At 43.0% G+C, this 14,243-nt stretch overlaps 1 protein-coding gene across 1 annotated transcript; it reads right to left on the bottom strand.

Moving 5' to 3' along the window:
- Positions 1-4,932: 4,932 nt before the first annotated feature.
- Positions 4,933-10,932, bottom strand: LOC136287926 (serine/threonine-protein phosphatase 4 regulatory subunit 3B-like; the record flags this gene model as incomplete). Its single annotated transcript, XM_066180613.1, has 10 exons — positions 10,384-10,932; positions 9,746-9,823; positions 9,417-9,530; positions 8,561-8,677; positions 8,205-8,336; positions 7,406-7,508; positions 6,807-6,965; positions 5,933-6,102; positions 5,469-5,608; positions 4,933-5,020 (listed from the first exon to the last, which is right to left on the bottom strand). Coding segments are annotated over exons 1-10 (1,650 nt in total), but the record flags the coding sequence as incomplete, so codon positions are not given.
- Between the last annotated feature and the right edge of the window lie 3,311 nt (positions 10,933-14,243).

Below are 14,243 nucleotides of genomic sequence, written 5' to 3'. Positions count from 1 at the left end.
ATCACTGGCCGATGGAGATGAATGGTCCTATCCCTGGCACAGTTTGGACTGGGTCTTCCTGCCCCATCAGCCGCAGTAGACGGCAAGTACATAATCTGAGCTAATTGCTCGCTTTCAGCCTTCCAATTTAGTCACGGCTTTTTCGTTTGTGGTCGACATAGCACAGCACTTGGGCCATCAAATTTTGAAGGAAGTCAGCAATGCTGCCTTGTTTCATTTTTGTTTCATTTGCTGAAGACCCTGTGTTACTGTGTTGTGTGCCACTGAGGCAAAAAAAAAAAAAAAAACACAACAAAAAACGGGGAATGCAGGTTTCACCCTGCACACAGTGAATTGGCAAAGCTTTGTGTGCCATCGAGCACCTTATGGTCCCACAGAATTGTAATAACCCTGTGATGTTGAAAGATGGAGACCATGACCAAATGAAAAGCGAAGTGCATGAACTATGGAGTGGTGACTCAGATGCAGACGACGCGAGTGTTCACTCCAATGGTCCTTCAAAAAGAAAGATTTTTCTTCCTTCCTATTTCTTTTTTTCCTAATGCAAAAAGGGTGAGATGTCGCCCTGATTCTTTAGCCTTCTGATGACTGTTTACATATTTCTAGTGGAGACTCTCACGAATGTAACATAAGCAAGTAGATTGTTTTCATACCAGTCTGTGATGGACTGCTGAACTGACCACTAGGGTCAGAAAGGTGTTCCTCTCATCTACCAATCCTTGACCAAACTCCAAAACCTATTTAAATCCCAAATGATAATGAACTTCCTTTTCTCTGCTCACCTCGGAACCTGAGTGAGTGTGGTTCTCTCATGTCCCTAAAGGTGACAGCCCTACAGGCTGTGTTTTTTGAGAATTAAGTTCATCATTGAAGTATTGTTTTTCACAGAAGCTTTTTGAAGAAGGATAATTAATATATTTCCTTAAATTATTAATCATATCAATAATTTATTCATATCAGTGTGTATATATATTTTTATATATTGTAAATATATTTATATGAGTATCATTTAATATTTGCATGAGTAATATTATTCCATAAAGGATTAAATGGAATGGTTCCACCTGAGTTTTAGCCAGCTTTCAGAACTCCTCCCACATCCAGCGAGCACTCGGGCAAAGCCATAGGACAGAAAAGAGCAACACAGTGTCAAGACTTGGCAAAAGCATCTTCTGGTGGTCGCTTCAGAGCAAATAATCTACTGGCCATGCTTTATTCCAAAGAGAAAACACTTGGGAAGATAAACCAAATCATGCTAAGCCTGCAGGGGTCAGAGCTGGTGCTGTGGCAGAAAGGGTAATTATGAAACACCACATATTTTAGATAACTGGGTTTGCCCCCACGCGATGTACACAGAGCAGCACAGACAACTCGGTAATTACTTTGCCCCTTTTCTCTTAAATAAATCAGAATTACACCATCCTTGGATTTATGTTGTTGTTGGTGGTTTTTTTTGGTTTTGTTTGAGTTTTCATGTTTTGGGAGGTTTTCCTGTTTTCTTTCCTTGTTGTTGGGGTTTTGGGGTTTTTGGGTTGTTGGGTTTTTTTTTTTCTTTTTTTTTTTTTAACAAAAATGCAGAAATGCAGACACCTGCCTCCAGACACCTGCCGCCATGATGGCATCCATGAAAAATCTCCACAAAGCAATTTCTCAGAAGTCTGCAGTTACCAAGCGCCAGTGCCCCCCTTCACAAGGCTAAGATGGTGAAGTGCATTATTTATGGATTCAAATGGTACATTCTCTGTGGTGGTATGATTTTTATAATAAGTTTTAATGGACGACAGCTGTTCTCTGTACCCCTGTTCAGCGCTCTTCTGCTTTTACATCCCTCTGTTTCCAGTTGAAAGCTCCTCCCTCAGCCTCCCCCAGATCCAACCCCTGTTTGGTTCACCTTTCCCGCCTTGGTTACCTGTCCATCATTTGTCGGGAAACCCTCCCACCCTGCCAGTCACCCAGGGCCTGTCCCCCAGGTCCGGGAGCTTCGAAGGGAGCTCTCTGGTGACTGGCTGGATGGGAGGCTTTCCCCTCCTTCCTTCTGCTCAGTGGTTAGTGTTAATGCCTGCTGTGCCAGCAGACACTCCCCAGTTATGCCCCATTGGTTGTATGTGTTCCCACCCTGAGTTTCCACCCACTGTAGAAAACCCCCTCCCTCCTGAGATTCAGGGTCTCTCTCTGAGGCATTGATCTTAGGGTGAGGCCTCCCTCCTTCCCTCCAATAAACCCAAGTATCAGCTGAGCCTCCGAGAGTCCCGTCTTTCTTCCTCCACCTTCGCAACGTGGCAGGGCAGGTCGGCAGCCAAGATCCCACTTTTACCTAGATCCTGTGGGGCCTGTTGGGGCTAGCCGAGCGTGGGAGGACATGCACTGCCACAATTCCCCTTCCAAAATAATCATTGTGTGATTGGGATAATGCCCTTGGTTGTCTGCCTAAGTGAAACTTGGGGAGGAAATATGTCTTGGCTTTCAGCCATTTGATCAGTAGTCAGAGCTGACTGAAAACTTACCATCAAGGCATTCAGGAATAATTAATCTTCTCAAAAAAGCAAAAAAGTTTCACAGCAGTACTCATCTTAACAGATTTTTAGATCAAGAAAATAAAAACCTGTCTTTTCCCCCTTCTAAAAATTTTTGCAATAATGTACACAGGAATTATGACAATAGTTCCCACTGTTTCTCCTCATTAACCTGTTCCCATTATCAATCCTTTTGCATAAGTAGGTGACTGTCAAGATTGCAACAGGGAATTATCACCTGGGTGTAAACAATAGGCCCAGTGTTCATGCCACTGCAGCCTTGGGGAGGTTTCAGAAGGAAGTTAAGAAAGGGTCTCCAGACCCCAGAGAGATTTACAGAGTGAAACAGGGGAAACTGAATCAATTTAGCATCTAAAAGAGAGGGTTAAGTGATAAATTTACTGGATGTGTCCACAGTGGCATAGTGGAAGCAAATACACCCAGGTTATGGTAGGATCTCTGTACCTGAACAGCCACAGTAGCATGCGTTTGGCGTGTTAATTAACTCTGAGTTCATGATCTCTGCGTTAATTAACTCAGGAGTTAAGGCAGCTTTCAGGGCAAATTTTGCAGAGGGCACCGAGTCCTGGTTTTGCGAAACCGAGGGAGCAGAGGACTCATCTTGAGAAGTTTGAAGCCATTTGACACACTGGAAAGGATGTTTTGCCTCTTGACTTCCACGGCTAATTTGGAGAGATTCCACTTTTGACAAATGTATGAAAACCATCCTTCTGCCCTGCATTGAAAAATAAATTTTCAAATCCAGTCCTTAAAACACCTTGCAGAACAAGACCCAAGCACAGGAACTGCACCACTGATATACAGTGGACTGTAAGATATGGAATACTTGCTTTAGTTGCAAATTTTGAGATGTCCCCTGCAATTCAGTTTCAAAAGAGCAGAAATCGTTTCAAAACCCTGTCCTGGCTTGGCCCTGACAGATTGAAAGCGAAGCCAAGAGTGGGCTTACCCTTTGCACAGGGCATGACATCACTGAGTGCAGCAATAACTCACAGGAAAAAAAGCAAACACACAGTCAGTTTTCGTGTAACGTTTTATTAAAACAGTACTAACAAAAAACACATCTGAAGAAATGACAGGGAAATTTTAATTCCTGAATTTTACAGTTTAAACATACCAACAAACAGTGTAAAACAAGTACATTCGAACTTTAATACAAAAGAAACTTCTGTGATGCAACAAACTGTCTTACATTCCTGTATGGAAAGAAATTTTTCAAACAAGAGTTACAATTAAAACTAGCTAGTACCGTAAACTAACTACTAACTATATCTCCAAAACATAGAAATGGCTTCGCATTAAACTATTCCAGGAGAAACAGACCTATTTTATGTTACTATATATTACTAGTATATTGAATAATATAACACATTAGCACATATTATATTCTTTTACTTGAATATTCTATTACCTATATAATATATTCTATTACCTATATAATATGCTCTATTACTTATATATTATATTATTTTATATTATTTTGTATTACAACATATCCATATATAACCAGTAAATTATATTATATTTTTATTGAATAATAACCTATATTACAAGACAGGTCTATGTGATGGATTGCAGCTGGTCCCGTATTTTGATATTAAACAGCTGCAGCACTGGAAAACTCATCATAAAAGTTCTTCTATAAAATGTCAGTCACCTTTAGGGATCCCGGCGAGCTCTTTTCTTTGGTGGTGTCTCATCATCTTCGTCATCGTGAAAACCAAATATTTCAAACAGACCTCTCTGCAAATTAGAAAATGGTTAAAATGAAAAATGAAATTCCCACATTGAAAAAATGCACCCCGCACATCTTTTTTGCCCCCAAGTCTTAGAGGTGAGCAATAAAATTCTTGCCAGTTCTCTGTAGCTGCTCAGAAGCTAAGATTTGAATAATGCTCAGCTGTAAAAGGCACAAAAGAGGTATCACTCCCTGCATTTTGTCTGCTTAAAGCCACTTCTTAATCCCCTGATGGGGAACAGATACCAAAAAAGGAAATTCCATCTGTGTATCACACCAGCTGGGCAGGGTAGAAAGCCAAGGAGTAGCAACAGTTGAGTGATGCGGAAGAGGCAAAATTGTGCCCACCAGATTAACAACTGACTCCAGTCCCACCTTATCCTCATCAAACCTTACCCCAGACCAGTCAGGGTTTCACTCTTGGTGGAATTAGTCAGGGATTTGTGTGTATTTATCCCCGAGATACCCTGTACAAGGCTATTGCTGACTGTGCCACATCACACCCAGAGAAGCTCTGAGGCTGCTCTGCGGTCCTGTGTGAGGACAGGAGCCTCCATGAAACTTCTCTCCCACCTTGGGGAATTCCAGCGCTGTGGTCAGGCTTCTGTAGGTTGTGGAGGAGTCACTGCAGCTTGGTTTAGATGTTGCAGCTGCCTTCCCTCCACCTGCACTGAACTTCAGATCTTCACGCACTGGGGAGACTGTTGGTTCTTTGGCACGTGTCTCAACAGGCAATGCGGAGGGGACACTGCAAGAGACACAGGACAAGTGATTGAAGCTTTTCCTGATGTTTCAGACTCAGCCAGGTCATCAATGGGCTTCCAAAGAATTAGAATGAAGGAAGTGACTTGGAGAAAGCAATCCAGCTCCATCCCTGCTTCCACCCTCACCGTAAGCTTCACAAATACCCAGGTGATAATGAGGCAGACTCAATCCTAACTCAGAAGAGCAGAGCAAGATTCTGCTCTTCCTAAGCTGGCAGTTTTCTGAACAGGACATTTAATCTACTGGCCACATCAGCTCTACTCAAAGAAAGCTAGGTGGGGGTTTACTGCAAAAAGTTTTCAGCAAGAATGAAATCCAACCCCAATCCCAGCCACCTGCTTCTGCTGCTCTCTGGAAAGTTAAAAACCAACCGGGCAGGCCTGCAGAATGCCAGCCACTGGCAGCCTCATGAGACAGAAACTGGGCCATACCTGTCCACTTTCTTTCTTTCCTCCTCTTTTGCTTGGTCGTGTTTTCTCTTCAGTCCCTGGAATGCCTGAGTGGGTTTGACAGATTCCAGTGCATCAGAGAAGTTCTCAACTAAATGTGCAATAAGCAACTGAATATTCTCCTGAATAAGAACAAGAACAAGGTTTCAGTCTCAAATGTTCACAGGCAGAAAGTCAGAAAGCTTTTTGGAAAGTAACTGATTCCTTGTCCAGAGCCAAAGTGTTCTTGTCAAGAACAAACGGGAAGCAATCAGATTTATTCTTAGGGAAAGAGCTGAGATCTAGAAAGATTCAATTTCCCTTAGAAATGAACAATAGACTCAGCAAAGTCCCAGCTCCATTTGTGAACCTTCCATTAAAACAGGACATTTGCTATCTTGGAGATCCGCCTTTGGCCTCTGGCAATGCCATGGACATGTCAGTGCTGAGGCTGCTGCTGAACTCACCCTTTGGATGAATTCAAACATTTCCATCGAGGCAGATTTCAGCAGGTTGCACTTATCCTTATTGTCCAGCACAGCATTTACAACTGGCTCAAACAGGTTCCCCAGGGTGATGTACCGGTTGTAAAGGTCATCCTTCAGGCCAATGATCTTCCTCATAAAGCGAAGAGCACCTGTGTGAAGAAAAGACATTCAAGTATTCAACAACCAGATGCTGGGGCTCTCACCTTGCTGTGAAAAAACTGAAAAATCTGGTGTTCCATCTGAGAGGAAGATGCACCCCCAAAGTGCAAAAAGCAGCATTTGTTGGCATTTCTTTCCTTCTTGGACTTTTCCCTGGTATTTGAAGGTCATCAGGAACCATGGATTTCTTCCTCCAATCCAGCAGGAATGCATGCCAGCATGCATGCAGTTCAACTATTAACTCCCTCCTGTGCTTTTTTTCCCCTTGTTCCCCTCCCAGAACCAGCCCTGAGTCTTTAAAGATCCTGGGTCACAGAATTTCATTCACTCTCCACAGGGAGTACCAGATTGAGAACATTATTAAGAAAGGACACAACTTCCACTGAAATGAGGCGAGAAACCTGATCACAAAGGATCCTGTCATGAAGATCTGAAAGGATCCCTGCAGACTTCAAAAGAGACAACAATCCTCCTCCCACCAGAAACTGCATTGCTCTGTGCTTACAGACAGCTGCTCTTTTCCAAAAAAAAAAAGAAAAAAGAAGTCAAACCTCTTTTTTTCCAAATTACTTAATTGACACCAGTGAAACACAGCAAACGAACAGGAATTCTGAGTTCAGGTGTACATTGGTACACCTTCCACACAGGACACACAAAGCCTGAAGAAGGAAATCACAACAGTTCCAATACTCACTCAAGGCCAGAAATTTGTGTTTGGACTTCATCAGGACCAGTGCTAGTCTTAGGAGATCTTTCTTCAAAACGTAAATCTTCATGTGATGCTTGTGCTGTTGCACACAATAAGACAGCATCGCCAAAATTGAGGCAAGTGTTTCTGCTTTTTGATAATTATCTACAAGAAAAATTAATGCCTTGGGTTATACAAAAAATTCAATAACGTACTGTCAGCATACACTGAGTTCAGTTGCTATTCCAGTTCCTGGCATATTTGTAGTGGATTTTTGTTTTACTGGATTGCTTTGGGAAGCAGAACATTGGGTCAGAACAAAACAGCAAACACAGCTACAGCTTTTTTTTTTTTTTTTTGCCTTTGCAGTCAATATTCTTTAAAATTATACTAGTAAAACTATGACGTTATTCTCAATATACATGAGGGAAGTGCGTCTTTACAAAGCACACCATCAAGCTATGTCAGCATTCACAGCTTCAGGAAAGGAAGACTGAGACAGGAACAGCAGTAAGCGTGTTCCCAGAAGGCATCACAGGTCTATTGCTGTTTACCAGGACTGTGAGGCCCTTCAAAGGGGAAAGAAAAATTAAAATTGTCATTACCTATTTCCTGGTATGGTTCTGATGTGGCAGCCAGCAGCGGCGCAGTAAGAAGTTGAATGTAACGGTCGTAGAAGATTTCGAGAAATTCAAATACGTCCAAACACTGAAACAGCAATAACTTCATTAAACACTGGCATTCACATTTAACTTTTAAATATAAAAAGAATAATAAAAGAAGAAACAGCCGACAAAGGATTCTGCTGAGTTCTTTGGGTCTGCAGCACTGTCTTCACACAGGATCAATTTCTTTCTTTTGGGGCAAACTTGTGAGACATGCAAGCAAGCTGGCTATCATTAAAAGAATCCCCAGCATGGACGCAAATATATACTGAAAAAAGCCCATCAATGACTCAAAGTGCTTGACAAAGTGTCTTTAAACCATTCTGAAATTCTGAAAATAGTTTTGCCCAGAACAAATATCTGTAAACCATTTTACAGGTATTCTGCTACGTTACAATGTATTGAAATCTTTCAGGATTTATCATCCAGATGGAGAGAGCTATGGTCAGACAGGGCTATGGCACTGACACCTATTAATTTAACAATTTAAATAATGGTTAATTAATGCTCAATTAATTAACCATTTAATTTTGGCACAGTGCCCTACACACATGCCTTCCATTAGCAAAATTAGCTTATCTTTTGCTTATTTAAAGTCACTATCAGACCACACTCCACTCAATTAAAAAAAAAAACCTATAATTTTGTCTCCTTTGCCCTCAATAACAGCAATAGAGAGTATCAGGCTTTTAAGTTTGCCAAGACAGTGTCATGTCTTCTGCCATTCATGTTCACTTACACTAATTCTGGCCATCATTTTGTCTGTGTTGATCAGAGCACAAAATATCTTCATTAACTGATGATTTCCTCCAAACTGAGGGTCGGTAGTACAGATCATCTGCTCTATGACCTTAGTGATGAGTTGGGTATGCTAAAAAAATCCAAAAAATACAAAACAAACAAACAAACAAAAAAAAAACACAAAGAAAGAAGTCATAAAATAATTGCTCACAAGAATGGAACGAGTTCCCCAACTTTTTGCAATGATTCCAAAATAAAATTAAAACTCAGAAACTGAGATTTTATTTTGCTGGTTGTTTTCCTGTTTTCCCTAAAAGTGGTGTATTCAAAATCTCCAAACCACTTGTTACTTACGTTCTCACTCTGCCGGGCCTCTTGCAGTACAAAATCTTGGACTTTGGATGGACAAAATTGCACTAGATAAGACAATATATCTGTAGCAAAAGATCTAACTTGCAGATCGTCCATTGCCTTACCAAAAAAAAGAAAAAAAAAACAAAACATGTTCAGTTGCAAGGAAGAGGCAGTTCAAAAGTGGAGAACATTTTGTTTCAAAAATTTTCATGAGAAACATGATAATATGGTCACAGAAAAACAACAAGGAACCAGGCAAATATTTTTCTTTCCCAATGTTTTCCTCCTTTAGAAAGGGCACAAGACTTTTTGTGAATTTGACAGCCCTAACATAGGCTGGAAACATTCACAACATCCAACTTGCTTGAATATCTAAGACTTTCTTGATATTCTGTACCTGCTATTCACAATTTATTCATTTTGTACTAAAGGACCAACTGAACAAATCAAGTTGTACAACAGTTTCTGTGCCCATTTACAGGCAACAAGAATTCAGACCTTCCCTTAAGGGATGTGATTTTCTCTGATAAAAATCCAGCAATCAAGCTTCCACATCAAAAAGTCCCTTTCACCTTTTGACTGCCTGGACACGAGGGTTTCACTGCCCTCAGACTTCTCCCTCATGAAAAGTAAAAAATAGCAAGAGCAGTCAAGCCAGGCTTCTCCAGAGCAGAACTGTGGGAAGCTTCTGCATTCTGGACATCACCAGAAATCTCCACTCTCAGCAGAGCAAAGCTCTCCAATCAGACTTACAAAAAAATGCTCGGCAGATTTAAAAAAAAAAAAGAAATAAAAAAAGGCAAATGGCTGTGGGCTTTTCTAGTTTTGTTAAAGGCAGTTCTAAGTTTTCACTTACCATTAACTTTTCAAGAATTGGAAGAATTTGCAACTTTAACAAAGTTTGAAGAAATTCCTTTCTTCTCTCACGTAGTGACAAAGAAAAGGCACAGAATTCATTGAAAATCTTCATCTGGTGCACAGGAAAAAAAAAATAAATTATTGTGTGTTCGAGTCAGAAAGCTCTCTGAAAGGATGAAGCAGTTACAATTTTTACCAGGGGGGTGTACTGGCTGATTCTCTAGAAATACTTCTAAGACTGCAGAACTCTCGGAACAGTTTCTCTTTCTACTTTTTGCCTGTCATTTATTTAAAGCCTTTGAGGAGCCACCAAGCCTGCTGACTTACCAATCGACATCGTTGCTCAGCAGGTGTAGCTTCATTTGCTAGTTGTGCTAAAACTGCAGGCAAAAACGCCTCATCTTTCTGTGGAGCACACAAAAAGAACACAAATTAGGCAGTGATCCTGGAAAGTGAAAAACATGGTCCTTTTAGGACCCCACCCTGCACAAAGCCAAACTTCCCACACTGCCATTGCTTTTGTCACAAAGAAGGCAAATGCTAGAGTACACATCCACCAGAATCATTTCCAGTTTACAGCAGCTCCAGGAAGGGGTTTGGCGCTTTCTGCCATATTTGCACCCCTTTACATAGAAAAAATTGTAATAAATGTCCCTGGAAGTTGCATGTTCCTGAAATACTTAAACAAAAGCAGATCCAAAGGTTTGCTTGGCAACCAAAGAGAAGCACTTGATCTTGTTACAGCCCATAAAAAGTATTAAGATACTCAACCAAAATTTATCAGTTTGAAAACACAAAATCCAAGGGATCAGGAAGAAGGGAAAGCATTCAAAACATTGTGCAAATGAAAGTGCCTGTGATTAACTTCAACACTGTTCACCAGATGTAAAGCAATTCCAAACTACAGCCAGCGGGATCTCTACAGCTCCCATCTAAGCTGCATTAAAAAAAAAAAAACCACTTACTTGCAACCCACATAAAATCTTCTCTTTGCTGGAGCTGATGAAGGACTTGAGGGTAGAAAGACGACCACCTTCAAAATCGGATGGCTTAGGCGTGATGATGGCCAGAATGTACTGTGCCCTGAACGCCTGGCTGATTCTTTCCTTGAGGTGAGGGTCTTTGATAGGAATAACCTCATGAAGCTTTGCTGTTTTGGCTAGGAATTCCCTGTGCTGTGCTGGCTGAGGCAAACAGGGATCGTACTCCAGGCATCCGGCAACACCCTGAATACACTTGTCAGAAAACAGCACCTCAAACAGGATGGCTTGGTCTAGGTACACAATTCCTCTGACAGTATGGAACAGGAGGTGCAAGGCTTCGGTGTTCTTCTGTCTCTCACAGATTTGGAAAAGCTCTAGGAGCTTTGGGATAAGGCCTTTGCTCTCCAAAGCCAGTGCCAGCGCGGCCGACTGGCTGCGTGAGAGGCGGACGGAGGTCACCAGCTCTGCAAGCTCCGCAAGCCAGGAAAGCTCACAGGTAGGAAGGTCTGTGAAGTTACCTATCCCACCCATTGCTTCAGACATTCTTCTTCTAGCTCAGGAAGGTCCTGGGTGGATTCCACAGAATGGCACACCAGTACCCAAAGGAGGCCGAGAGAGAGGCAGGACAGGACAGCTCACGCTGCAGCGCCCTTGTGCTGCTCTGCTCCCAACTGCCACGGGTGCTCTTCACCCGTTGCTATGTTACCTGGAGCAGAGCCTGCTGATTGGTCCATCCCTCCAACTCCCAAACCCTAGAATGTTGAGGTCATGACTGCCAGGGGTCGTGACACATGACCAACGGTTCTTTTTGGCCGTTGACGTTTTGGAACCTCTAAAACCCCTCCCCAGTACCTGCTGGGGCCCTACAAGTAGGCCAAAAGGTGGCTTCCCAAGGGCAGGCAGGGAAAAGGGTAACAGCCTTATGCTGTTTCTTATAGGATATTAGGAAGAAATGCTGGACTACAAGAGTGGTGAGGCACAGCTTGCCCACCCCATCCCCGGAGCTGTTGAAGGCCAGGCTGGATGGGGCTTTGAGCTACCTGGCCTGGTAGAAGTAGAAGTTGGAACCAGCTGAGCTTTTAGGTCCCTTCCAAACCTAACTATGGTCAAATTGCCATCATGGAAGCATGCTGGGATGCTCCTCCAAGGGGACCACTTCCCCACTGTAGCTGAGGGCTGTGGTGTTGGAACCCTGGAAACTTCGATTTGGAGCCTATGGGCTATGGGCTTTTCAGAAGCAAGAGGCTAGGAAGGGAGGGATTCAATCTTAAGGAAACTTCCCTGTGCAAGCACCCAAGAGCCACTCTGGAGTCACTCTCACATCACCTCATGTGGGACCCAACACAACGTGGGCCTTCACGACTATACCCTCCACACTCACACAGTCAGACCAGGTTTCCTTAACCCTGGGTTTCCCGTACCAGAGTCACAGATGTCCAGATCCTCAGAACAGATTAATCACGATGCAGTAGCTAAATAACAAAATAACACCTCAAGCTGGTGCCTCCAAGGAGGGACCTGGAATAAAGGAACCCCTGTGCTTTTATCCCCTCACTGTCTAAGGTCATGAAGCCCTGGGGCTCATCAGCTCCTGCTGTGTCTCTGAGTGTCTGGTCCCCTGGCTGCCCCACAGCTCCCTGTGCCCTTTGGAATGCAAAGGGGAGCTCATGGCCTCTTGCCCTGGGCTGGGGCTCCTGCTCCCAGAGAGCTCAGCCTGCATTTTGTGCTGCAGCTGCATCCCCATTTACCTGCACTGAATAGATCGCTTAACACCTGCCTCACCAACATCTGCTGGGAAAGGAACACAGCTGGCTGCAAGAAACCAAGGGCACTCCTGGAGTGTGTGGAGCACAATTTTCTGATCTAGCTATTAGATGAGCCATCCAGAGGTTGTGGATGCCCATCCCTGCAAGCGTTGAAGGCCAGGCTGGATGGGGCCCTGAGCAACTGTGTCTAGTGAGAAGCCCATGGCAGAGGGATGATCTTTAAGGTCCCTTCCCATGAAAACCATTTTAGGATCCTATGATTTGGAAGAGCTAGAAAACCAGCAATAACTGTATCGTGGCTCTTTAGCCCATGTTGGCTTGGTAATAGCAGCTGTTCTTTCTCTTTTCAGTAAATGCAAAGAATAATCCGTGTTTGTGCAACACCTTAGAGATCTCATACTACATTCTAAGTGTCCTTCTCCCATCAGTTAATTTCAAGCTGCTACATGTCCCTTCGTACCACATTCGCTAAGGGCCACACTGGCCCTTCCAGCAACAGGACACATGCTGCTATACAGGGAGACACCAGTGACAATGAATAATCCCACTTAGCCCATTAGGGCTGGAAAGCCTTTGGAAATCAGATGGCAATGATCAGGTCCAGAGCTTCACGGTTAAGGGTGTGTCGCAGCTTCTTCTACCCATGGTGATGCCTTAAAGAACCTATAAATGAAAGAACACACACGTTCAAGATAAGATTGGTAGAGGAGGTGATATAAAGGCTGGTGTTTATTGGAGGCCTCCAGGGGCAGATATGGAGAACGTCCAAAAACACGCACACCCCCCACCCCCAGGGTGAATACAATTTTCTAAGTTGAGCAAATTAGCATAATTGACAAAAATCACCAATTAGAGACATAACTGGTGAGGCGGTTTCCCCCCCGTTCAACCCTTTTCTGAATCCCACCTCCCCTTTTTAGGGACTAAATGTTCTTGATGAAAACGTGTCTCAAAGAGCTGGTTTTGACCTGGGTTCCTAGGGAGACCAAGATAGGAAGTGGCCCTGTAATACCTGAGTCTTGGAGCTCTGGAATGTGTTTTGTCTTTCTGCCTGGGGAGAAAAGGTAAGGAAAAGTACTGGGACTACGAATACACTACAAATACATATGTCAAGAGTACAGAGAAAACATAAAAGAAAAAAAGGCAAAAATCAGTTTGGCATCAATGGAAAACTGCGTCTGAAACAGGCCAAGCCTATGTCAATCCATCAAAATGAAGTAGTAATTTATAAAAGCCCCTTATAATACTGTAGTAGCAGAGAGTCCTTAGAGCCCGAGAATCAGATGCCATACACACACAAATTAGCACAGAATCCCCTCAAGTACCATCGTCTATTTTTATCATCCAAGCATACAAAGAGATAGCAAGGCTGAGTAAAAGTAAAACCACGGTCAGCCCACAGCTGCTCGTGGGTTTTGATCAGAAAAGTGACTGAGGTGCCTGAATATTTTTAAGAACTGACACGTAATCTTGATCTAGATGTGCAAGTTGAGAGCAGAATCGGAGAAAACCTGATTTTGACAAGGGGATGTGGTGTTCAACAATGGAAAATGTCATATTTTTGAACATAATTGTCACAGGGCTACCTTTAGACTAAAGTCTGCTATGGCCCTGTGTCGCCCTGATTCTTTAGCCTTCTGATGACTGTTTATGTATTTCTAGTGGAGTCTCTCTTGAATGTAACATAAACAAGTAGATTGTTTTCATACCAGTCTGTGATGGACTGCTGAACTGACCACTGGGGTCAGAAAGGTGTTCCTCTCATCTCCTAATCCTTGACCAAACTCCAAAACCTATTTAAATCCCAAATGATAATGAACTTCCTTTTCTCTGCTCACCTCGGAACCTGAGTGAGTGTGGTTCTATCATGTCCCTACCGGCGACATCTGGTGACCTCCGACTGTGGCGATTGCAGTGTGTGGAGTCAGCTATAAGGTAATAGAGCTGGTTGGTAACTGGCTTTTCAAAAATGGTATTCTTTATCTCCAGGTTTGAGGCTTGGATCTTGCACCATTTGCAAGCCTCCCTGCAGCGGCAGAAGGTTGCTGTTTCTAGTGATGATTTTAAGCGTTTATA

This window comes from Chamaea fasciata, unplaced genomic scaffold (assembly GCF_029207755.1).
Source record: "Chamaea fasciata isolate MVZ Bird 193981 ecotype frontalis unplaced genomic scaffold, bChaFas1.0.hap1 SCAF_3, whole genome shotgun sequence".
Lineage (NCBI taxonomy): Eukaryota > Metazoa > Chordata > Aves > Passeriformes > Sylviidae > Chamaea > Chamaea fasciata.
Note: the sequence above shows the minus strand (reverse complement) of the source record. Positions and strands in the feature narration are given on the sequence as shown.